The sequence below is a fragment of the Sciurus vulgaris genome, assembly GCF_902686455.1.
Source record: "Sciurus vulgaris genome assembly, chromosome: 4".
Taxonomy (NCBI): Eukaryota; Metazoa; Chordata; class Mammalia; order Rodentia; family Sciuridae; genus Sciurus; species Sciurus vulgaris.
In genome coordinates, this window is record NC_136464.1 from 153,101,062 (window position 1) to 153,128,893 (window position 27,832).

At 34.3% G+C, this 27,832-nt stretch overlaps 1 protein-coding gene across 7 annotated transcripts in view; it reads left to right on the plus strand.

Annotated features, from left to right (window-relative positions):
• Positions 1–8,814, plus strand: part of TRPC4 (transient receptor potential cation channel subfamily C member 4) — a 201,682-nt gene extending 192,868 nt beyond the window's left edge. For 2 of the 7 annotated variants that reach the window (XM_079137234.1, XM_079137235.1), the window contains exons 9-11: positions 5,140–5,181; positions 5,686–5,775; positions 7,219–8,812. In XM_079137234.1, the coding sequence (XP_078993360.1) occupies positions 5,140–5,181; positions 5,686–5,775; positions 7,219–7,941 (855 nt within the window). In that variant the 3' untranslated portion in view covers positions 7,942–8,812. Of the gene's footprint in view, positions 1–5,139; positions 5,182–5,685; positions 5,776–7,218 lie in introns of all 7 variants that reach the window. The other 5 variants (XM_079137237.1, XM_079137238.1, XM_079137239.1 and 2 more) reach the window with 5 other exon arrangements.
• The last annotated feature ends 19,018 nt before the right edge of the window (positions 8,815–27,832 follow it).

Sequence of the window (27,832 nt, forward strand, 5' to 3'; positions counted from 1 at the left end):
CAGTGCACTTCTTCCAAATTATTTTTCCTAGACACACTGCTACAGAAAGAATTGTGGTTGACTTTTCCTGTCTTAAACACAACTGACATTCGATGCAATTAAAAAAAAAAAAAAAAAAAAGCTACAAAAGGCAACTCCCAACATGACAGTGGCTTGAAAGAAAATTAATTACCCCTTACCTACGTAAATATTTTTAATGAAATGTCCCTTATTGCATTGTTTTTATAAATAGGAATTGGTAATTTTCCTGTTCTTGATCTTTCCAGTGATAATCATGATATACTGTTTTCCTTTAAGAAAATAAAATCCTTTAAAACACCAGTGATCTTTACCCAACAAAATGTTGCAAATATCCCAAATATCATTAATGATAGTTCTATTATATAGTAGTTAATGACAGCATTAATTTTTAATAGTTATTTTTATCTCTCCCTCTGGAGATAGCCAGTGTTTTCCCTTGAATTCATATTCTTTGCTTTACCCAAAAGGCCTCTCTCTCTTGAAATTGCCCCCATTCTGCCTTGAATATGTATCTTTCCTAAAAACAATCCGTGCCTTTTTATATTTAAAACAATAATTTATTTGAACAAAGTATCTTGTTTTTTGTTTTTTACATAATAAATCTTATTTTCTTGTTATAGAAAAAAAAAAGAATTCACATTCCTGATTCACTACTATCAGAGTGGTGTTTAAAAGCAGTCTCTCTCTCTTTCTCTCTCTTTGTTATATATGTGTAATATGTCAAAATATACCCTACTGCCATATGTATCTAAAAACAACAAATTTTTAAATATTGCAAAGATAGCCAGGTAGAATGTGAAAGATAAGGATACACCGATCTGCCTATGCCTTTGAAAAGAGAAAGAAAGAATATACATGTTATGCATTGAATTTTGTACCCCCGTCCCACCCCCACCACCACCAAGATAGGTTAAAATCCTAATCCCTACCATCTCAGAATGTGAACTTACTAGGAAATGGGTCCATTACAGAGGTAACCAGTTAAGTTGAGCTGAGGTCATGCTGGAATAGGGTCCTTGAAAGAACATGTCCATGAGAAAGTACAATTATGAGAAGGCCATGCAAAGATGGAAGCAGACACTGGAGTGACGCTGCTACAAGCCAAAGACTGCCAAGGATCCATGCCCACTGTGGAAACTAGAAAGCTTCTTTCCTACCTCATGCTACTCTCAGATGATCAGCTTTCATCCCATGTCACTTCATTAATCAAAAGTCTCAGGTACCTATTGACCACTGAATTCTCTGTGCCAGCTAAGATTTTACATTAAAAAAAAAAAAAAAAAATCCATGTTGACTTCCCAGCACAGTCTAATCACATTCCTGATAGCAGAGAACATTGTACCCATACCTCTGAAAATCCCATATCGTGTCTTAACAAGTCTCTCACTCTCTAGCTCCAAACCCATTCCAGCCTTCCAGAACACTTTTGTGTCTCTACCTGTCAAAGACCTATGAGTCCCTCATGTCCAATTCAAAACCCCATTCCTGTGAAAGCTGTTGCCGAATCTAATTCTTTCCCTAGCAAAATATCACCTCTTCCTTCCCTGTGGTCAAATAACACTCACATTTCTCACCATGCTTAATGCTATATTTTGCCTTCATGTGTAGTCCTTCATGTTCTTGGCATTCCATATTAGAAACTGCAAATCATTTAAGTGCATCTTATTTAAGCCATTTAAGTGTGTTATATTCATCTCAGGTTTCTTGCATAAGAAGATGTGATCACTTAAGTGTATCTTAAATTGGCTCTGCAAGCTAAGATTGATGATATAAAAACCAAGGAAAACTCACAGAGGTCATGGAAGGATGTTCATATTTTCAGATGTTCATATTTTCCCCCAAAAGATGCCCTTCTGGATTTGTGTCACATCTATCTAAGTTTAGTGGAATCCACTGACTATATTACTTAAATGCAAATTTTCTATTTCTGAACTTCTTTACTGGAAGAAGTAAAGGTTTTCATGCCAAGGCCGAAGGTTTCCAACTGTTTAACTGAAGGAAATGCTTTCCACAAATATGAAATGCCATGAAAATCCCACAAAGAGAGACAATTACATTTAAATTATATTATTTTACTTTCTCGGAGATAATACTGATATTTGTTGGACTATACAGTTTTGTGATTTAAGAATATTTTGAATACTTTTAGAATATTCTTAAATATTCCAATCAGTATTGTTAATTGGAAAGTAAAAGCATAGAGGGTGGAAACTCACCTTAGTGATAAATGCCTTACCTCTCTTATTTAGCCATTGGAATTACCCCTTGAGTTTATCTTCACCTTGCAACCTCAGAGATAACTTCCATGTTCAGGCCTAGTCAGCTTCAGACACAGATATAAGCCCTAAGTCCGTGTTCCTAATATCACACCCCACAACCTCTCAGAAAGTAAGAAAGCAGGCATAGGTAAGCTCATGGTACTAACTAGAGCAAGGAAATTAAAAAATAAGGAATCTGTGAGATGTATAGAGTTTACCAATTGATGAGTAGATTACATTTGTCTTTTTTTGGTTTTGATATTGAGGAGATGGTTAATTTCATTCAGTCCTATTTTCCTAGCTAGGATGTTGAAGTTCAGTTGGCTGACATTATCCCACAAGACCAGAAATACTTTCTCAACATTACCATGTAGATGTAGAATTGCAAAAGTGAATACCTATATTACCTTAGCCTTAAGTATAGACTATGAAAATTAAGTCCTGAAAGTTATCATGGCAAACTTTTTCTATGTTGTACTGTCCTTCTAGAAAACTATTTTTATTTTTAAAATTTTTACAAAAAATAAACACCTAGAATTATTATTTAAACTTCTATGTTAGTCTTCTTATATTTAAATTACATTTTTAACTTTGGATATGAGGAAAGTTCTAGTGAAGAAAAGATAGTGCCCATTTTAATACTAAAAAGTGTCATTATAATTTTTACTATTACTCATAATTCTTCAATTTTCTTATCCTTTAGATTTGTGCTAAAGAAATTTCAAGTTCAGACATGACTTCAAACTGCACTTTGCTGAAAATTTCTTATTGAATTTTAAAGGCATTCTAATGCAGAATAGTGAAATGATTTAGGACACAAAAATACAGCAAGTGAACTGACTATATTCTTTTTATGTTGATTTAAGAGTTTCTACTTAAATCATGGAGACTAGTATAATGATCTTAATGAGAGGGTTAAAGAAATGGTGTACCACTCTAGTCTTTTTGTTCACACTGAGTACATTCAGGGGGATGTGGAAGGCTAATGTTTCCTTCTTCAAGTGCTTTTTGTCTTGAATTTCAGCTGATCTGTGTCTCAACAAGAGTCAGATACCTCCATCTGGTGGCCCAGCCATAAAGTTCCCATATTCTTTTTTGAGATATTCTAATTTTGTATCAAGTTTCAAATTTCTTAGTTTTTAAATTATTGCCTCCATCATATTGAAAATGCATTTTCACTCAGAATACATGATTTTTAACATAATTAGTGACCTACAAGAAGCTAAGCATTGTCTCATCAGCTCCTAATCATGAAACACAAATCCCTTCTTATGATCAGTGAACGTAGTATTTTCCTCCATGTCTCTGAAGGGAAAAAAATAGTTTCTTTTATACTGTTTGGTTTTTTAAAATAGTTTTTCACAGTGGTGCCTGTGTACCTCTTTTCAGAATTTTATTTCATCATTTTATAATTAAGTATTTAGTAAGGAACAAGATCAAAAGCCTAATTTAAAACCCAAATATGCTATTCCTATTGCTCATCACAACTAATCAAATTAATCTTTTTATTACAGAACTGGTTCTATTTTAGATCATATTATCCAGTTTTTTTCCATGAAGAATCAAAACTACTACTTATACAATATATATAAAGTGGGATTATGATAGATAGCTTTTCCTAATGTCTTTAGAACTCTTGTGAAAACTTCTAATATAAAACTCAAGTGAAGATTTACAACATGTTTATTCAGTCACTGAACATCTGTCTATATATTCTGTATTACAAAATCACTCTTCTCAGCTAATCCACCTCCAGCACCCTCCAAAAAACTTTTTGTTCTTTTCTAAATTATTGGGATTCATGCTAACTTTTTAAAATGATAACTAAATTAATGGTATGTTTGCACCGAGTTCTTATTTAATTGTTATATTGAATCCAATCATCTCACTAAAACAGGAATCCCTTCTCAATTGGCATAATTGAAATCGTTTGGGGGAGTTTGTTGTCCTATCAGGTTTCTCATTGTATGCTTCATGCCATGAATGGCTTCTTTTTTTTTTAATTTTTTAAATCATTACTGTTTATTAGTTTCTTTCCCCCTTAGAACGTAAGTTTGAACACAAAAGAACCTGTTTAGTTCACTGATATATCTCAAGTATTTTAGAGTGAACATTTAATAATACCAGTTCATACGAATAAATAGATGCTGTATTGGTTTGGGGGTATTAACATGCTTTGGACTTCACGTTAATACAGTTAACCGGCTAAAAATAATGATAGCTATAAGCAAATCTGTAGGGTGAGAAACCTGTGCTCACACTCTTCTGCTCAATAGGCTGCTTAATTTGCCTTTCTTAAAACTTATCTAGTCAGAGGCTCCAGGGGAAAAGTCCAATAGATTCAATCTTCAAAGCATTCGTATAAAGTAGATGATCTACTCATTTTTTAAAATTTTTTTTATTTTAATTGAAAATCATAAATTTACATAGGAGGGGTGGGGGGAAGGGAAAAAAAATAACAGAATGAATGGCTTCTTAATCTTTCTATGTATTTAGGAAAACTTCCTCTTTGTTCTGGATGTGCCCCTTCTCTGTATCAGCATCATTTCAAGTGGTTTGGGTGTGTATCAACCAAAATTAGCTAACCCTAGATCTTATATTAGAGCCACCTTTCTATCATTGTTAGCTTATACTGTTTCAAATGTTCTACAGATTATATTCTTATACTTTATTATTTTGGTCCACTTTTTAAATTCATGTGAAGCACTCTATAGCCACTGTCTAGTAAAACTCCTACTTTGAGGGATAAAGGACAATAAAAACATTCTTGATTTTAAAAAACTGTGAATTGCTTTTCAAAATGGTGATGTCAATATATTTACCAATATAACCAAAATGGAAATATCTTTTTCCTTTTCAGAGGCGAGCTGCTGATAACTTGAGAAGACATCACCAATATCAAGTAAGTTATCCTTCTATTGTATTGTGAAATTTGCATTAAAATAAAATACAGCCACTGTAAGGAATCCCACGAAACCCACGCCAGACACGGGAAATCACGTAAGGAAGTTTATTAAGCAAATAGAGTGATTCCCTGCAGGGTAAGAGAGAAAATGAGAGGAAAAGAAAGGGAATGAGAAAGGGCACGGGCGAGGAGGATAGAGAAAGTGAGTAGGAGAGAGAGAAGCAAGAGAGAAAAGATGGCGGGTAGCTACCGTGAAGCAGTTGAATTCCACCAGGCTAACAGGGGACCAATAACAGAGAAGGATACTTGGAAGTTGACTGATGAACCAATAGCTAGCTAGGATGTTCACAGACTGACAAGTGGTTGGGAGGCGGGGAAAATAGCTGCAACGGAAAGGGCAGGGAGCAGCTTTGTACATTACAGCCACCCCTACTGCAGACCTAAGGAGAAAAATCCTATTTATGCATTTAATATTAATACTATTGTTCTAAAATGCCTCAGGAAGTTATGAGGAACCTGGTGAAGCGCTATGTCGCAGCCATGATTAGAGATGCTAAAACTGAAGAAGGCCTGACAGAAGAGAACTTTAAGGTAATTATTTTCATCTTCATCCCAATGAGAAGCTCTCTGAAGAATATGGAACCAGACAGCACATTTTAAATCGGAGTTGGAAACTCAGCCATGGGTTCTAGAAGGCTTGGGTGCCTTTCCCTTTATAAATTTAATCCTGTTGAATGTCTTAAAAAGAAAACAGCAAGTGATGAAATTTCTTCTCAAAATAAATTGTTTTGAAACATACTTAACCCAAAATGTCAAGGGCACTTAGTTGGAGGCAGAGTAAATCCTAGAGCTTCGTGGCACTCTGACTCATTGATCCCAGCAATGCTCTACTGAGTGAGCTTCAGTGTTTGATAGTTCATCCTGATTTCTATATCTGAAAAGTTTAATAAGCAACTTGCTAACAACAAAATCTTTTGGGTGTTCTGCAATAGTTTCTTAGCAGGGAATTTAAGGTTTGAGTTTAACTATAAGATATAACTTAGCTTTTCTGCTTGAGATTTTTCTTCTTAATTCTGTCAGAGGAACTAAGTAAATATCGGAAATAGAATATTCTCAAAATTAATATTGTTATTCTGCATGAGTGTTCAGAGATTTTGGAAGAATGTTTTATGGTCATTAAGACTTACAAACAAAAAGAATTAAGGAAAAAGTATAGGATATCTTTACAGAGAAAGCAGCTATTTTAACAAAGAGAATAAAAATAAGCAGCCAGGTAGGTAAAAAGATAGATAAATTGCAAATTGATTGCAAATTAACAAAGATCCAAAATGTTCTTTGCAGCTAAAACACTCAAATTATGAAGTTAAATGCTTCATGTTGCTTTGGGAGACAGGCCAGAGGGAAGAAAGCAACTGTAGGGTTAAGATTGAGAATTCAGTTTCCCCCAAAAGATATGAAAAACTGATGATCCCAGGAAATGCACAATGTGAAGCAACTTACAGAACTCAGAGATTGATGCAGAAGTTTAGTACCTTACCAAGGTACTACATCACTGGAAGTATCTCCCAACTCTTAGAAGGGCAGACTCCACTTTATTTCCTTTCAGATATTCTTTTGATGGAAAAATCTTCAAAATTATAAAATGCAGCCCTGATAGAGTGTAAAGGAGACTTAATAGCAAATGAACAATTTGGAGAGGAACACTTTGGAGAGGAAGTATTTGAAACCACAGTCCCAAAGAAAACCCACACACTGGGCTACACAGTGGTGCTAAGTACAACTCCTCCCATTCTTTGTACATCATCCTTAGAAAGTTTCCTGGTGACCAGAAAACTCCAGTAGGGAAATGAGTAGACATCAAAATGACACCAAATGCCAGGGAGAGAATTGGGACTTCTAAATAGAACCAGAGTAGAACAGAATCCTAATTCTTAGAAAGGAGCGGAAACTTTTCAGACCTACATATGAAATTAGAAAATGCTGTTTCCTAATGTTTAAGTCACAACCTAATGCACCATTTTAAATTTCATTTAGGAACTAAAGCAAGACATTTCTAGTTTCCGCTTCGAAGTTCTGGGATTACTCAGAGGAAGCAAGCTTTCTACAATACAATCTGCAAATGCCACGAAGGAGTCTTCCAATTCAGCAGACTCAGACGAAAAGAGTGATAATGAAGGTAATAGCAAGGACAAGAAAAAGAATTTCAGCCTTTTTGATTTAACCACACTGATTCATCCAAGGTCAGCAGCAATTGCCTCCGAAAGACATAACATAAGCAATGGCTCTGCCCTGGTGGTTCAGGAGCCACCGAGGGAGAAGCAGAGAAAAGTGAATTTTGTGGCTGATATCAAAAACTTCGGGTTATTTCATAGACGATCAAAACAAAACGCTGCTGAGCAAAATGCAAACCAAATCTTCTCTGTTTCAGAAGAAGTTGCTCGTCAACAGGCCGCAGGACCACTTGAGAGAAATATTCAACTGGAATCCCGAGGATTAGCTACACGGGGTGACCTGAGCATTCCTGGTCTCAGTGAACAGTGTGTATTAGTAGACCATAGAGAAAGGAACACGGACACATTGGGTTTACAGGTAGGCAAGAGAGTGTGTTCTTTCAAGTCAGAGAAGGTGGTGGTGGAGGACACTGTTCCTATAATCCCAAAGGAGAAGCATGCGAAGGAAGAGGACTCGAGTATAGACTATGATTTAAGCCTCACAGACACAGTCACCCATGAAGATTATGTGACAACAAGATTGTGATACTGGAAGGAGGAAGTGTTTACCATACATATATATTTTTTTTCCCATAGTGCTCTGGGTGGGGGAAAATGTTTAAAATAAAATTAGCAAAAGCTAACTTACACTTTATAGCATTTATCAACTGTGGCATATTAACCTGTAACATGTTGAAATAAGGCAAAGGCAATCAAGAACCCTTCTGTTTTGTAGCCTGCTTTTGCTTCCACAATTTGTTTTACAATTGTTTTTGTTAATAAATAAATGCACCTTGTATTCTTGTACTGTGGCAATAACCCACAGAAAATTTTTAGCTACCTTTTTCAATTAAAACAAATGCAATTTCTTTCATGTGGTAGTTGACTCCTATAATAGATATTTTTATATGCAAAAATATGTAGCTGAAATATTAGAGCTTTTCATATTGGGCAGGGGCGGGGGGTTCTCTAGAAATAATTCCTCACAAGAACTTTCCATCCAGGCCTACAGTTTGGTTTTAAAACACAATTATTACCAAATTATTTCTTAAGAATGTGTAAATAATTATAGTACACAATTAAAGCAAGCTAATCTTCTCATGGTGTCATATTGAACCCTCTCTTAAAATGAAAGTCAGGTGTGTACTTAAGTTCTAGGTTGTTAGTATCTCCCTTCCATCAGTAAATGTTTGTCTTAGTAATTTTTGATGATTTATGATTTTAATGACTTTTTTCATAATAAAACTTACATCTCCAATTCAAAAAGATTTGCCTGTTTCACCACTTATGAGTATAAACATAAACCTTTGTGAATAACTGAATTTCAAAACTGTGGCAAAAATAAAAAATTAGAATGATTTAAGCACATAAACAAAGCTACATGATTGAATACTTAAAATATTGAGATGAAAAGGAATTCATGCTAATGGTATACATCTATACAAAGTAAAATTCTAATATTTTTAATCACAGAATATTATTGTTAACTCAAACAAAATCCTTGTAGTTTCCTCTTCTTTCCCTCAGTGACTGGCATATAGTTCTTTAAAAAATAAAATTGTTCAGAAATCATTATTAATTTCATCAGTAAATATAGATATGATATATAGTTTTCCCTGTAGGGACATTTTTATTTTTTTCTTCTGTTATTTGTAAGACAGTTTAGCTTGTATTATACCTTCATTCACTGAATTATTAAAAGGAAATTGTTCAGACCTGATGTGAAATGGTACTGACAACTTCTTAAAGTTTTCATTATACTACTTGTTTCTATATAAGTCCCCATGGAAATTTTTCTCACTGCATGCACTTAACATTTATTTTAGATCAAAAGGAAAATATTGAGTTTATTTTACTTCAAAAAGCTCCTCTGAAGACTAGAGGAATTGTATAATTAAGCAAAAATGGTATATTATGAATTCAGTTTCTGATTATTAGACATCAAAAATGAGGAATAATAACAATAACAATGCCAACCACTATTCTATGCATATATATATACATACATATATATGCTATGAGCATATATAAACATATGTTCTATGCACATATGTAAACAGTTTTCATATATATACATACACATATATGTAAGTATATGTGTATATATGTATTGTTCTTAGGTACTTTCTATAACCAAGTGTTAACCTGGTAAGGTCACACTCTTAGTGATGGAACTGCTATGTGTCCTATGGTATCCTTCATGATCATGACCTTAACCACTTCATGGTACTGCCTCTCAAAACATTAAAGAACAAGAAAAAAAGTACACATATAGAGATTACTATTGGCGATTTTGAAATCTTTTATTTCAGAGAGAATGAGCTTAGTAAGTGCCATAAATGTGTCTCTTCTTATAAAGAAAGAGGTTTGCACAAAATTAAAGATGTGCTGTGTCCAAACCTTTAGACCCAATTGCATCATATGGGATCTCAGATATTGGCTTCAATATTTGATATTAAATGTAAATTTTCAGAAAAGCTAAAGACACCAAGCTCCTGCTCACACTCAAAATCTCCTTTCATCCTGGGGATTTATGAAGGGGCTGGATAGGTTTAAAGAAACACGGGTCTTGAATGCATGTGTTCCTTCAAGAACATGTTTATTTTAAGAATATTAGAATACCAAGTAACCCCAGCAGCTAATAAAATACCAAAATTTTTCTAAGTCAAACATTCAGTAGTAGAGGAATTTTAGACTTATCCTTAATATTTGAGATATTTTCATTGGTTCCTTTTGTTTATGTGTGTGTGCATACGTATGCACATGTATGGGTGTTTTTAAAGTAAAGATCCTATATATCGTTATTAAACATACTTTATCAGAAATTAATTTCAAATCCCCTTTGTCCTTCAAACAACACCAACAATAATAAAGTAAAGAAAAACTTTTCTCCAGTAGCTTATTTATATCATGGTTTGGGGTGCTGACATTCAACCAGTGAATATGGTAATAGAGGTATTTTTGTGTCATAGGTAACACCTTGTTTTCTAGTGTCCCAGAAATTATGATTTTTTACAACCCTCAGACGTCATTGACAGATGCTTTTAGAACACAAGGTATCGGATATTGATAGCACCAGATGCCCCAGAACTAAATAATCTTCTAAATAGGTGGTGGTATTACATAACATTAATGAAGATAAACAGTAAGGATAAAATAAGAAAGTAAAAAACTATAGTGGGATTGCAAGCAAAGGGAAGCATTTCTTTAGGGTTTTAAATGAGTGATTTAGGATTTCTATTTCTATTCACGTTCCTATACATAGAAATCCCTAATAATGAAGAGAAATTTAAAATCACCTTCCATGTGTTAAAGTCACATATCTTACATTTAATGCCCTTTTTACTTAAAAAAATCTTTTAAAATTATTTTTATTATTTGCCTGAGGTTAGTGGAATATCCTGAAAATTTGACTAAGTTTTAATATACCCGAAGTTAAATTCACAACACTTCTTTTATTACAAGTATGTTTTGGAAGCTCCATTTACCAGAAAGTATATTATGAATATATGACTCATTATTTGTGATAAATGATTTTCTGAAAATTTCTCTGTAAATAAGTGTAGATTAACTTCAGTAGGGAAACAGGCTATGTAGGAAGGAAGGAAGGAAGGAAGGAAGGAAGGAAGGAAGGAAGGAAGGAAGGAAGGAAGGAAGGAAGGAAGGAAGGACAAAGACAGAAAATGAAAAATCAGTGACCAAATATTTTATTTGATGATAACTGTTTTTCCAAAGTGATAATCATCCTCAAACTGTTTCATAACTTGCATATTTGTTTATCAAATTTCTTAAGTTGGGATTTTTATTTCCTAGCTGGAAATTAAAGTAGTGCAAAAAGTATCCTTGCTGCCTTGCCTTGAAATGAATAGCAACTTGACATACCTCAGCGATCAAACACACAAATGCAAACCATAAAATTTTACAAATGACTTTTGAGGAGTAATGAAAAAAAAAATAGTCAATGTGGTAAATGTATCATGCTATTCTCAAAGAAGCAAAGACAGTTATCCAGGAAATGTGGAGAGAACATAAGTAACAACAGCATAACAATGTGTTCTTCCTGCATGCAACAGTCCTTAATAATTCTGGGATTTATTTGAGTGAATGAGTGTCCAGTCTTATGACTCTTTATTGAAGAGCAAGCATCAAGTGCTGAAATCGGTCCTTTCTTAACCCTTATGCTTTGGGTTCACAGCAGAAGTTTCTGCAGTATGGACAGCTGCCTTCTATGCTCAGCATCCTTTAAAAAATCAGCCTAGTTAAAACCATCCATGTGTATCTGTAAATATGTTTACAATGACTCAAATTTCAAAAATATATATATATATATATATTTCTGAAAATTATTTCTTCATTTTTTTTCTTTTCATAGATTCTCCAAAATTGAAACATACAAGTGAACATAGAATTTACAAATGTAATATCTGTGGAAGTCCCCTAATTCATTTTCAGAAATATTATTCTAATGATTTTACAACATAACCATTTTGTTCATGTAGTATTGTCATATTTGTTAGTTTAAACTTTTGTACCACGTTAAATAAATACTCCATAGATTCAGAATCTAAAGCTAAGGAGGTTTATAGCAAATATTCAACTTATTCAGCCACTCAAAGGTTAAGTTGGAGCTTAAGCAAATAAAAACTCCCTATCCAGCTATTTGAATGCAACATTGGGTAATACATGCTTTGAGTAATGAATTTTTATTTGGAAGAAATTTTGCCCCTTCCTTAAGTAGAACATACTTAAAGTTGTTCAGATTTTTCATAATTAAAAATCAGAATTAGTATTATTTTGTTTTTTTTTTCTTGCCAAATTGTGCTAACAATTTTTTTAAAGCTGGTTTCTTACTTTTTCTAAAAATATCCTGCTCATTTTTACTTCAAATGTAGATTTTATAATAATTCTAAATGTATACCGTTAGTAATCAAATGCATTAAATAATATTAAGGCTTCTTAACTGAAAAATGATAGAAATGGACAATGAAAAGCTGAACCAAGGGAGACTAGCCACATGTCACTGGGCTGACTATGAAGCTGTCTCTGCAAGTGAAATTCACTGGTACTGAACCATCAGTTTCCTCTAGAGCTATGCTGTGCATCCAGGACACGATCTCTATGTGGTTACCGAGCCCTTCGCATGGGGCTAGTCAAAATTATTATGTACTGTAAGCTTCAAACACACAGAGTTTCAGAGACTCAATATGAAAATGATGTAAACTAATATTTTGCTTTGTTCACATGTTGAAATTATAGTATTTGGGGTGAACTGAGTTAAGATATATTGAGATAAGTCTACATTTCTTTTTACTCTTTTCAATGTGACTACTTCAAAATTGAAAAATACATATGTGGTTTTTATTTTCAAGTTGCACTACTCTTGAACAGTGCTGTTCTGGAACATTTGTTTTTGTTCCACTCAATTCATGTTTTTTCATCATTTACATAGGTTAAACTTAAGTATTTTAACCAGTCAAAAAAATGTGATATGGCATTACTAAAATTTTCAGAGTCTCCTTGATTATCAATTTCCTAAAGGAACCACTGCTAACAAAGGGTTAGTTTATCATGTTTCCCTTTGTCTTTGCAAATCTACTATTACATAAACATATATGCATATATACAAATATATAGGTTATGGTTTTGTTATTGTTTTTATTAAGAATTGAATCATACCATATCTAAAACTTAATAACTTTATTTTAATCCAACAGGGTATCATGGAAATATTTTCCAAGTTATTTAATATAGTGGAGCCATTTAAATCCATTCAAAATAATTTCTTCCTTAGCTATGTTACCTCCTGAAATATATTCACATACTCTTTCCTATTTTAACACCACTGTGAAAGAGTGTCTTCTTAGTGAACACACAACATTTTTCAGTAATGAGAAGTACTTAATAGACAACAAGGTGATTCTGAAAAGAGACATATCCTCTGCTTACAATCTTGTAATTCTCTCTCTCCACTTTCTCTGGGATCAAGTGTCAGTTCCATAGGAAGGCTTCTTGCCCCAGTTGATGACACAGCATCATTTCTCACAGACATTTTTAAATAAGCACAGTAACCCTCCGCCATTTTGAACTTCTTTGAGCTATTTAATATTTAAAATGCTCTTTTCCCCAACATTTGCAACTACGGATCCTCCAGCCTTGAACAAGAATCGTGCCAAATTTTTATTATTTGAAATGATTTTCTTTAATTCAGAATTTTAATTAATTTCAAACGACTTATTTTTATGGTTTCCTTTAGGTCTAATTTGGTTTCATGATTTTTTTTTTTCTTGAAGATAATCTGAGCCTGCCAATAATGAGACTGATTTCCCACTCTGGACATAAGACCTGATTTTCTTTGGCATGTTTTCAGGGAACCAGTGTGTTTTGAGAGATTTAGTTCACTCCGAGGAAATAACTTGCTGTGCCAATTCATCAGTCTGAATACCAAATGCTCTGTGGAGTGAGGGAAGGTAGGAAGCTTGTGTGAAGTGTACACAAGGATGAGTCCCCATTTTTTAGGCCTCAGTGAGTGGTATTTGAAATTTCTGAATGAAAATGTTACATCTATCTCTACAATATGGGACTATGGTAAATCACCTTTCTAAAATCTGAAGTACCCATTGGGAATGTGGACGTGCAGGAGAAATAAAGTACCATAAAAATTCATTGAATAGTTTGGAACCACCTTCTTCTTTAAATTAAACCTACAAAATATTTTTTGAGATAATTGTAGACTCACATGCTGGAGATAAAGGACACAGAGATATGCCTCCTGCCACTTACCTGTTTTCCCTCAACTGAAACATCTTTAATAACTGTAGTACTAGATCACAGGACATTGATATGGATATAATCCACTCATCTTATTCAACTTTCCACAGTTTTATCTACATTTGGGGGGAGGGCCTGTGTGGATGTTTAGTTCTACACAATTTTGTCAAATGTACGGTCTGTGTGTCCACAGTCACAATTAAGATACAGAAAATTTTACATCACCACAAGAATCCCGATATTGTCCTTTTATAATCACACCCATCCCCTACTGCCTACACCTCCCTCCATTTCTAATCACTAATTTATTCTCCATTTGTGTAATTTTGCCATATCAAAACAAAATATTTGTCAATATTACACAAGTGGAATCATGTAGCATGTAGTCATTAGAGATTAATGGATTTGAGCAACAAAAAATTTCCAGCGATACATCCAAGTCATTCCATATAATAGTTTGCTCCTTTTTTTTTGTTGAGTCTGATTCCATAGCGTGGCACTAGTACAGTTTGCTTAACTCTTTCCCATTGAAGGATATCAAGAATGTTTCCAGGTTTTTGCTATTACAAATGAAGGTGCTATGAACATGAATGTGCAAGTTACTATGTGAAGGTTAAGTTTGATTTCTCTGGGATGAATGTCTGGGACTGCACCTGCTGACTAGTATAGTAGTTGAATGCTTGGGTTTTTGTTCATGTATTGGAATACTTCACCTTGTAAGAAACAACCAGCATGTGATCTAGTGTGCTATTCTGTTTCCTACACTCACCAGCAACTTATTACATGATTCAGTTTCTCTACATTTTTCTAGCATTTATTGTTATCACCAATTTTCATTTTATTCATTCTGATAGGTATATAATTTTTGTGGCTTTAATTTGCATTTCCCTGTTGGATAATTGCATAATTGCTACCCAAATACCATCATGATGAAATGTCAGTTCATATCATTTATGTAATTTTTAATGAGACAGTTGTTAATTTCATTTTTAATGTTGATTTTTATGAGTTCTCCTTTTATATAAATTGGATATAAAATTTATCTAGTTCTCCTTATATCTAGTTATGGGATATATAATTTATCTAGTTCTCCTTATATGTAATTATTGGACATATAATTTACAAACATTTTCTCACAGTCTGTAACTTGTCTTTTCACTCTATAATCAGTGTTTTATAAAAAGCAAAATTTTGAAATTTTATTAAGTTCAATTTTTCCCTCTTACTACATGTGGAGATTCTGGGAACTCTTTGCCTGGGCCTCGATTATAACTATTTCCTCCTAAAAGTTTTATACATTTATATATTACATTTAATCATATTCAGTTTCCTCTTTATTTTCTTCTATGCACTTTAGCATACAAACAGGTTTATAGAAGGTTGTCCTAAAGAACAGAGTCACACACATACACATAGAAGAAATAATGAGGAAGTTGATAGGCAAACATGCAGGGAGTAGTGGAACTTAGATGACAAAATAAAAGGTAGATCATTTTTTGAGATAAATATCGACCCAACTACAACTTATACTGATTTTTTCTCAAATTTGAAAAAAGAAAATTAGGTGATTTTTCAACTCCATTCTGCTTTCTCCTGAACCAGGTGGAGAAGCAGTAAAGATAAGAAAAACTGCTCTCATGAGACCGGGAGCCAGAAAAACAAAAATAAATAAATAAATTTCAAATATAACTGTTTTGGTTTGTCTTAAGTATACCCAAAGGCCCATATGCTAAAGGGTTGGGTGGCAGCCCTTAGGGCTATTGGGAGCTCATGGAATCTTTAGATGGTGGGTGGGACCTAGTAGAAGGAAGTTAGGTCATTGGGGGGTACCCTTGGTGGAGATATTGGAAACCTGGCCCTTTCTCTCTGTTTGCTGGCCTCCAGGAAGTGAGCAGCTTTCCTCTACCATGTACTCCTGCTATGATGTTCTGCTTTCTTATAAGCCCAAAGAGAATGCAGCCAACTTACTGTGGACCAAAACCTCTGAAACTATGAAACAAAATAAATCTTTTCTTCTTTTAAGTAGATATTCTCAGTATTTTTTTACAGTAAGAAAGCTGACTAACATAACTTCTGCCTTTATGAAATTTGATTGCTATTTGGAAGAAGTCTGGGTACTAAAATATGATAGGACCCCCATCCTTGCATTTTCAAGAAACATCATTGAATCTGAAACTGGTATGTAGGTACCATTGAAACCACCAATCACTCGCTTAAAATGCTTCTCTCTGATTTTGGCAGTATGTAGTCACAACAAAAGAAAGAAAAATTTGATTTTATTAAAAAGTACAGCAATGTAATTTGTTAATCAAACTACAATAATGAGATTATAATTGTATGAGAATATATTTAAATCATTCAACAAAACAATTTAGTGCCCAATAAAAAGTATTACCTTCTAATGATAGTGAGGCATAAAATTCCATGTCAATCAAAATCACTTCTGAGGCTTTTATTAGAAAGGAAAATGATCTCTGTTGTTCATAAAAAATGAACTATAATTTTGGTCAAGTCTTTATGAGACATCATTTCACAATATTTTGATTCTCTGATAGAAATATGGCAATTGCTTAATCAATGGAAACAACTGGAATTCTCTAAAAATAAAGTGGCCACTTTTTACAAAGTACAATATTAGAAATTGTATCTCAATTTACAAGATGATCTGATTCTCTTATTTTTCTTTTACTTTATATCATTTACCATTTTTCACTCAAATGATATTTAACTTTGTGATACACAGTGAGGGTAGAAAGATGAATACATTCCAGAAGAGCTCACCAGTTCAAGTCTGGAAAATCTCCTTACATGTTCCATCATCAATGATTAGAAGAATAATATTGTTCTTCATGTAGTGGAGACTTAGAGTTTGCAGACTGCACTTTTTTCCTTGTTATCCACTAGTCCATGTAACAAGAGACTATTTTGTTAAATGAGGTGTGTATTTTCATTTTGCTTGAGATGTGTAATAAATATAGAAAAGGCACCAATGTTCAGTTCATGCTTAGAATGACTAATGGATTTTATATTGACAAATTAACACCTTTCCATTTTTACTCTGCAACCTGGTAAATTGCTTTTTGCAACAATCATCCTTTCATTCACAAACATTGATTAAGCATTCATTTAGTGAAGGCATTGTAATCCACACTCAGAATAAAATAATAAAACCAGAAGTCATTGAATTAAAAAGAGGTTAATCTTCTGGAAATAACAACTAAATATGAAATTCCAGGAGGGGCATCTAGCCCCAGACTGGGTTCAGAGAACAAAGGTTGTCTATGGCATATCCTAAAGATGACTGATAGTTATTCAGGAATTGATCTTTGCCCTGGGCATAATTAAATAAAAGAATTTCGTGTATGAGTTAGTTAAGGTAAAATTCACTGGAAGAAGAGAATGAAGGAGACATAGGAATAATTATCACTTTTGGACTATAAAATTAGAAAGAAAAACACATCATTATGTTCTAAAGGAGTTTTATTAGAGGGGGCCATGGGGGATTCTACTCAAGAGTTTTTAATAACTTGAACACCTGTCAGCAGATAACAAATGGGAATGAAATTTCCTAAAGCAAAACAAGTCAATAGAATTCTATTTAGTTTTACATCTTATATTTTAAAACTGTATGTTTTGTATTTAATTATAAGGAACTTTCTGGCCATTCTTAATCATCCAAAGAATAATTATTTGTTTTTATCACTTTATTGAAGTATACCTTACCATACAATTCTCTCACTTAATGTAGATAACTCAATGCTATTATAATATATTTAGAAGTACCTATAAGTATCACATCAATTTTACAATCTTTCACTGTCTTGGAAAGAAACCCTGTACCCTTTAGCTGTCCTGTCCTCCCCTTTTAGCCCCTCCATTCCTAAGAAGTTGGCTGATTTCCTTTCTGTCTCTATAGCTCTCCTATCATGGACTTTATGTGATGGTTTGTGACTGGTCCCTTTCACTGAGCACAGTCTTTTCCAGGTTCATCCATGCGATAACATGCATCAGTACTTCATTCCTTTTTATAGCCATAACTGTTCATTGCACAGACTTATCACATTGTGATTATCTGTTTGTCTGTTAATGGGCATATAAGTTATTCATGCATTTTTTCTATTATGAGTAATGCTGCTATAAACATCTGTGCACAATGCTGTAAGTGAATATATGTTTTAACTTCTCTTGAGTGAATACTTGGGAGTGGTATTACTGGGTCATATAGTAACCATGTTTAATGATTTGAGGAAATGCAGGACTATTTTCCACTTTGGCTGTATTATTTTAAATTCCTTCCAGCAATGTATGAGAATTCTGATTTTCCCATGTGCTCACCAACACTTATGTGGGGTTTTTACTCTAACCCTCCTAGTGAGTAAAAAGTAATACCTAGTGTGTTTTTTATTTGCATTTCCCAGATAATTAATGATGTCAAACCTATTTTCATTAACTTTTAGGCCACCCATATAATTTCCTTGAGGAAATATCTTTTTGGATATTATGTCCAATCTTAATTGAGATATTTTTGTCTTTTTTTTTTTTTTTTTTTTTTTTGGTACCAGGAATTGAACGCAGGGGCACTCAACCACTGAACCACATCCCTAGCCCCTTCTCATATTTTATTAGAGGCAGAGTCTGCCTGAATTGCTTAGGACCCTGCTAGGTTGCTGACGCTGGTTTTGAACTTGCAATCTTCCTGCCTCACTCTCCCAAGACACTTGGACTATAGGGGTGGGCCACTACACCCGGCTGGATTATTTGTCTTTTATTACTGAGTTTTGAGAGTTGTTTATACATTACAGATACAAGTCCCTTATTAGGTATATGACTTGCAAATATTTATTTATGGTGTCCTGTGAAACACAAAGGTTATGAAGTCTTATTTACCCATTTTTCTTTTATTGTTTATGCTTTTGATGTCATATCTAAGAATCCTTGCCAAGTCATTAATAATTATGTATCCCGATGTTTTCTTGCAGAAGTTTTATACTTTCGTAGTTTCAGCTCTTATGTTAAGGTATCTTATCTGTGCTGAGTTAATATTTGAATATCTTATGAGGGAAGAGTCAAACTTCATCCCTGAGCATGAGACCATACAGTTGACTCAGCACCATTTGTTAAAAAGACTATTTTCCTATTGAATGGTGTTGGTATCCTTGTCAAAATTCAGTTGGCCCTGTCAAAAGGTACAAAACTTCAGTTAGGGAAGAGGAATAACTTCAAAATATATATTATGTAATATGATAACTAGAGTGAATAACAACATATGTTACACCTGAAAATTGCTAAGAGATAAGATTTTAAGTCTTCTCACCATAAAAAAAAAGGAAACCATGAGAAGTGAGGTTAAGCATACACTAATTAGTTTGATTTAGCCATTCCACAATGTATACGTATTTCAAAACATCCTGTGGTATGTCACAAATATGAAGTTTCACCAATTAAAATAAATATTAATTATAATGATAAAAAAGAAAAGATCAGTGCACTATAGGTATATGAATGTATGACTTTATTTCTGGACCCTTAATTGCATTTAATTGATCCATGTGTCTATTCCTGTGAGCTCACCCATTGTCCAATGACCATTGCTTTCTTTGTGGATTTGGTATCAAGATATGTGCATTCCCTTACTTCATCGCTTTTAGGATTGTTTGGACTATTCTGGGCCTCTTGCATTCCATATAAATTTTAGAATCAACTTTTCAATTACTGCAATGAAATTAACTGAGATTTGAATAAGGATTTAATTACATCTATAGGTCATTCTGGGAAATATTGCTATTTTAAGAGTGTCATATCTTCTGACCTATGGACATGTTATGTTTTCTCATTTATTTAGATCTTTAATTTTATTGTTTGGATGCCGTTGTGAATGAAATAATTATCTTTGAGGATCTAAAAGTCAGAAATAATTGATATACGAATACATACAAAGAAATTCATCAATTTTACACTTACATTAATTAAAAATTGGATAAAGTGAAATTTATATCACCTGTTACCTTAGAAATTTTTGCTAACTAATGATGAAATATCTGAAGATTCAATCTCTTTTATTGATAAGGTCATTTAACTACTTTTATTGTTTTGATGATGATATGTATATACATATATATTATGTCAAGGATAAAATAAATTCTGTATTTAAGTGTAGAATTTGCATTCTTGTTCAGATTTCTACTTGGCAGTTTTATCTTAATTATCACATGTAGTACTTATACAAATTTTATCAATTTAAATTGCTGTGCCATTACATGTGTTAATAATAAATTTGTACTTCACTCAAATCTAGCTACCCATCTCATGCTGTGTGTGAACACAATCTTCATGTACCCTTTTAAGGAGGAACTGTCAAGATATCAACATGTACTGATTTTTATGTGTGACTAAACTGTAGCTTATTGAGGTCATATACATTAAGTAACCAGAATAGTGTAGCACAAATAACTGTCAAATTATAATTTTACTGATCAATGAGGAGAGAGTAAGGGATAAGGAAATAGATTAAAATACTACTATTTTTTATATTTGCAATTTTGCTCTACATAGTAATGGGCTTTTTACTATTATTAAAAGTCCTCCTGTGGCTAATTTCTGAATTTTACCAGCTTTTAGAATCAATATATTCTATTAATCTTATTATATAGGACAGGAGAAAGAATAAATCTTGCCACTTTGGAGTTTTAGTGCTAAAATTACTTCTTTAGTAAAGGTCATAATCAGAATAATTGTTTATGCTTGGTAAAAAAAAAAAGGCAAAGATAGAGTGGGCTGTATGAGAAAACCAGGTTCATGATCTCTGAAGATGAAGATTACACCATGGGTTAGAGAAACATGGTAACAAGCACAACTTCATCTCCATAACTATTAAGGGAAGAAGAATTATGAATGATACTCCTGACAGTATCTTACTCATAGGCTTTTTTCTGTCCCTATCAATAATCATTTAGAGAAAAAAAATGTTTTGAAGAAATAATATAGTTTAGTCACAGATACAAATATATTATGAATTGCTGATAGTGATTGCATCACTCAGGCAATTCCCAAATTGGAATTGGTTGGACCCATAGTCCCTCATAAGCTGATTTAGTCACACACATGATTTTCATCTTTTTCTCAGTAAAGCAAGCTGCTTATTTTCATCCTGTGTAACTCACTTCTAATTCCTCATGTTGATAAGTCACCTTTAAGGAGGGTTTATAAGTAAAGGGAAGTGCACTGACCAGAAGGTTAATGGAGTTAATATTAAAAATGTAGAGAGGGTAAAATGATTGTTTTTTCAGCCATTTGGCACCAAATTTGGGGGATTTTTAGGTTTTACACTAATAGGCTTGGGTGTGCTTGTGTCTACAAATGCCTCAAAGCCAGTCAACAGGCTTACGTCATCATAAAACAGGCCATGGCCGCCCTTGAAGCAGAACAATCTCCCAGTATATGGCTTAGTATGCTGGATCGGTAGTCAAAGACGGGTAAGATTCATGGGGAGCTCATACCAACCTAAGACAGGAAATGAGGGCTAGAGCCTCATTGTCCAATGATGGGTAAGGATGTTGCTCTGCTGTGGACAACCTAAGACAGGCACGATCCCTGCCAGCTTTCTTTTCATTTTATATAAAGAAGCAGCGAGAAGCCACTAGTGGAAAGGGCGACAGAAAAGAGCGGCCGCTAGCAGCAAGAGGCGGAGAGAAGCCAGTAGCAGAAAGGAAGAAGAAGAAGCGGCAAGCAGATAGAAGCAGTGAGTAGGGGCAGCGCAGAAGGCAGATCACAGAGCAGAGAACTGAGAACACACCTTTAGGTTGCAGATCACAGATAGGCAGATCGCAGTGCGTGGGACACATCACTAAAGCACCTTAGGTAGACGCACCCTTAGTTCACAGGATGCAGGATGCATCTTTAAAAAGAAGCAGCAGAACTAAGAAGATATGGATCTCTGAAAGTGTAGTCTCTCTCTCTTAAGCAAAGTCTCTCTTTCTCTCCGATAAGCAAAGCCTCTTTCTCTTTCTCCTCTCAAAGCAAGTAAGCCTCATTTCCTCTATCCTCTATAAACAAGCAAGCAAGCAAGGAGCAGCCCAGAGATAGTAGCTCAGTTTCCAGTCTACCACCCATAAGACCCGCGCAAAATGTTGCTGCAGGCGGTGACAAATACCGGTGGATTTGGTACCTCAAAGAGCCAGTGACAATGAATATATATGAATATGTGATCTGTATCTATATAGATATATATACACAGACTTACATACATTATGTATAATTTAGTGCCAGATAGATTATGGCACACACACACACACACACACACACACACACACACATATATATATATATATATATATATATGGCACTAAATTGAGAGGGAATTTGTTTGTAATTCTATTTAATAAATGAAAATAGCTAAACCTATCTCCAGAACAAACTTGTTAGCCAGAATCTTCTGGCCCTTGGACTTAGGAGCAAGAATTTCAGTTTTGAGCTTTATGTTAACATCTTTACTAGCTCACTTGGAAAATGGAAAAAATATCAACTTAATACTCTGGATCAACAAGCTCACATATCAATATGATTAAAAAATGGAAAAATAAATTAAAAGCATTTTTTCCAGTGTAAGGAGCTATGGGTGCATGATTTTTTACCCCATTACATGGGGATTCCAGTAAGGAATCCCCAAAATTAAGGATTAAGTGTACACAGGTTTCTTCTCATACAACTTGGATCAAATAAAAATGTAAATCATGTTAAGAAAGCAGAATGAGCCGCAGACTCAACCTGATCTAGTGTATTGATGTGGCTAAACCAAGAAAGTGCCTGTCAGATGGAGAGACAAGCAGAGTCTGGAAGAATGGAAAGAAAAGGAAAAGGAAAGGGAGTATTAGGCCAGTTTTGGCATTTCCATTCACAAGCTGCCTTGAAGTACAGTTGTTAGCAAGTGGACTTCAGTCACTCAGGTCCTACATGTACAACTGACCCAGTTTTAGAGATAAATAAATGAAGTTATGTTTCCCCAATGCTTCTGATACCAGGCCTCAAAACTGATTTATAGTGCCAGTGATGTCCCCCATTACAGTTTTATTCATGAAATAAATGTTTGAACAAATAATGTTGAGTCATGTAATCTGATTTATGTGATGGCTATACCCATGGAAACCAGAAGTAGCTACCTTAATTGCAGATATCAAGCTTTTGAACATATCTAAGGAGTCTATGGAGATATGGAGTCAGGTGACAGATGCTGACAAAGTTAGATTTCAGTGTCTGCAGACAAAGAGTCAGATACTGAGTGAAGGCTCCTTAGCCAAAGTGAGATGAACTTGGGAGACCTTCCAGGAAACACCCAGCTGGTCATTCCAAGGGCCACACCTGTGTGCATCACTAGGTGCTAGTCTAACATCCACAGAAACTACCTGTGATTGCCAATTCTCATTTTCATGTTCTATTGCCCCTGTCTCAGTTACTAAACACACAGAAAAAAATTAAAAGGATCACAAATACTATCCATTTAGATTTAGATCAGATTCTGAAATTTATAGAAGAAAAAACATTTATGTTTATAAAACATGTGCATAGTTTTAAAGACCAACTCCAGCAGGTGGTTGAGAGTAATGGCAAAGTCCAGAAGGATACTTAGGTCTTTAGCCTGGGTAAAACAGAATGACAGAAAGCAACTAAGCTGCCAAAGGGAGAGAGAGGAGAGTGGAAAGTCGGGAGAAGAAAGAAAAGTGTTTCAGGAGAAAATGGCTTATGTTGATAATAGCTTCAATGGGTGAAATAAAATAGAGATAGAAATTCTCTGAAAAACAACAGAGAAGGTCAGAGTAGGTAGGAGAGAGTCAGTTAGCTTGAGATTCATGGGAGGAAGAACAATACTCAAAAAGGCACATTGAAACCTAAAAACATTTGGCTTGTAATTTCCTGCTCTCAAGTGTGATGGGCTGACAAATCTGGCACCATGAGAATGTTGTAGGCCAAACTATAAGGAAAATGACTAAACAGACTCCATTTTCTCTGAGACGCCATGTTATGTAGGAAATAAGTTTCTCCCATGGTAACACCCCGCCTCTGTACCCACCATCGTTTACTTAGCATGACATGTTTAGCAATATGAAATGACAATTCTTATGTAGTGAAAAAATGCACTCTTTTGATTCCTATTGCTCCTAAACAATGCACCATGTGAACGGTGATTGTGTGGATGTTAGTAACCATTCTTTAGTTTGTACCTAGGTAAGGGTCATTTTGACCCACTTCCCCTCTATTGATGATCTCATGATATTCGTTTGTAACTTCGAATCATAACAACAAACACTTATGATTGATGTGATTTTTGGTATAAGAACCCCTACAACCCTATGGTCGGGGCTGTTCTACCAATAGCCATTTGGGGGGGCATTGTGTGAGACAGTCAGCTGGTCGGCTTAATAAAGACTCTCAAATTTGGACTTCTCAGTGGTGATCAGTCTGTTCTTAAGTTGCACAAGATGTGTAGAATAGGGAAAAGGAACGAAATCATAAGATAGGACTCTTGAGGGAAGTGGTGTCCTCAAGACAGGACCAAACTTTCAGGTATGAAAAGTCATTGGAAATTATTTTCAAAGTAGAGGTGGAATCTTTTAAAACTCATTTCTTTACCATAATATAAGTAACAAAATAATTATTCCAGAGTTCAAAATGGAAGTCTTTGGGGAAGAAATCACAGGAGAGAATAGATCACGAGGAGAATACATTAAGGATAGTCAAGAACATAACAAGGATGTAGGCTGAGGTGATTCTGGTGTGTCACAAGCTTCCCTAAAATAATTGCTTTTCCATGTTTCTGGTGAATTGGAGGAGGGTGTGGAAGCATCATTTAGATCACTGTCCTGCCTGGGGAAAAACAAAAACAAAAACAAAAACAGCCTCATTCTTGATTAATTGTTTCTGAGGGAATACTAGCTCAGGTGAGCAGGCATGAAATAGGTTTCCTTAGAGGTTGTGATTCTAACCACACAGAGTCCTAAATAGCAGTAAATTTGTTCTTTTGTTGAATGAAAACAGCAACTGAAAGAATTGTCAAGTCATATCTTGAGAATCATTGCTGAAGACTAGGAAGGAAAATACAGGTTTGTCAAGATAATGACGTAAGGTTATTCAAAAGGGGATAACAGATCTGATAATTCAGTTTAGAGGTAGAGTGCTTGCCTTGCATGCATGAAGTCCGATGTTCAATTCCCAGCACTGCAAAAATAAAAGAAGAAAAAAGAAGGGGACTAGGGGGTGAAATAATGCATTCAGTCAATTTTTATAGGAAGTCAAACAAATTCTAACTCTTATTTCCTATGATAATTTTCAAAAACAAATCAATGAACTGTAAAATTTTCCCTAGCCAGATATTTGTTTATTTATTGCTTCTCTGTGCATTCTCTGTATCGTTCTCTTTAAAATACTATTCCATAAGGGTAAGGACCTTACTTATCTTGTTCACTGTTACATTCCCAGTGTTTGAACTGTCAAGAAATGTCTAATAAATACTTGTGAATAAAATGTTTTAAATGTTTCTTCACACTAGCAATTCGCTTGGCAATCAAATTTCCTCTATGAGCAAGTCAAAGAAGTAGAGTAAGATGTGTGTACATTCAACAGCTTCCTAAAAAAAAAAAAAATCACAATTTTATAGAAAATTTAACAGGAAAAGAGGGAAAAAGGAAATCTATTTTTGAACATTAGTTTTTTTTTTTTTCCAGCAGATTTTCACACATATTTTATTTAATGTAACCCATAAATGTTGTTAAAAGATCAGTTTTGTCAGTGAGGGGAAAAGAGATTGAGAAAATTTTAACTTTGCACAATGTCAAATGGCATGTTGTAGAATAAGGATTTCAACATATGTGTCTCACTTCAAAGAGAAAGGAGGAGGAGGAGAAAGAACAAGAGGAGGAGGGCAAAAGAGGAAGAAGGAAGGGGAGGAGAACAAGGGAGGCAGAAGGAGGGACAGGGGTAGGAAGAAGGCAGAAGAAAACTGCTACTTCTTAGGGTAAATACTTGCCTCAGTATAATTTTCACAAAATTTAATGTCATAAACTCAAAATTGATGGTCATAGAATGTTTATAATTTCTGCAAGTGACCCACACCTAACAGACTGTGGAACAGGGATTTGAACTTTTAATTTTTAATTCTGAAGTTGCTGTTCTTCTGATTATTTCAGCCTTGGACAGAAGAAAAGAAAAACAAGAAACTCAGAATATATTAGGATCCATTTAAAACCCAAGCTGATTTTCAAAACACTATATTTGGGCCGATTCTTACAATCACAGCCCACTGAGGGATAAAATGTGTCTCTTTTTTTTTCTTCTTTTATGCAAGTCCCCATGTTTCACCTAGCTAGAGTTACATTGTTTGCATTTACATATTAAATGTACTAAAAATAAAATTATGAGGAAATTATGAATACTGAGCTATTATCCCTTAAACATATAATTACAATCATGGATAATTGTTTCCTCTCACATTTGAGAACCTGTCATAGAACAGTTCTATAAACACAAACAAAGGGAAATAAAAGACTTTATTCCTCCCATTGCTCTCTATCTTTGCAGAACATTTTCACACAGTCACCTTGACACTCAAATGAAATCAACCTGAAAGTAGCCCCAGGTGTGATCTATGCAATGAATAATGGAGTATGGTATGCAATCAAGTGCATTTTTCATTAAAGATATGTTTAAATTGTTGCATTTTCATTTAATAAAGGCAGAACAATTTTAACAGGCTGTATGCACTTTTTCCATCTGTTCTCCTTCCTGAGCCTCCGTGCTATGTTCTCTTAATTCATGTCACCACCGACAATAATCATTGTAGACTCTGACAAAGGTTTCTATCATTTGATTATTAGGTCAGTGATGCATATAATTGCAGCAAATGAAAAGCCAAAAGGTACAGAAGCCAAAATTAGTTTTGTGTGCAGAATAAAAGAGAGGAGGAGAAAGGAAGGAGAGAAAAAAATTGCAGCAGTCTAGAGTCAAGGCAGATTCTGTGATCATGATGCTTTACAAAGGTTAATTGCATAAATTTAAGCTGAGAACTAACTTAAATTGTACTTTTAAGTTTTTTTATGTACCACATTTTTAAGGATTTCTGTTGTGAAATTTTTGCTGCACAGTCTTTTGCCTGACTCTAAAAATATGATGAGTATTATACTCTTGCCACATCCTGGGGAGAACAATTTCAGATATTGAGCAGAACTGGCTATTGGGGGTAAGAACAGGAACAAATAAGGGCATATACACTTTATGTCTATTCCTCTCTGCTATTGTCCTTAATCTTCTTATCTACTTGGGTCACTAGTTCCCAGGAGTAAGGATGACTTTTTTCTCATATCAGATTGCTCTTTTGACCTGACTCAAATAAAAAACAGTGGCAACTGCCACAATTTTAACTCTTCCAGTGCACGTTGCTACAATAGCAATTTCTTTGTTTATAACCTTTGAAACTCTATTAAGAAGCAGGTGACATCTGTGAGGAAATTTTTCAACAGAAAAATGAGATCAGGAGTCTTGAGAAAATGCAGAGTCCAAGTCCCAGGCCCTTTGCTAGTGAGTATGGGAAAAAGAGCTCTGAGCTTCAGGCAGAAACAGTGGCACAAGGATGACCATTGAAAATACTTCTAAACATGAGTTCATACACTGTTGTGTGCTCATCC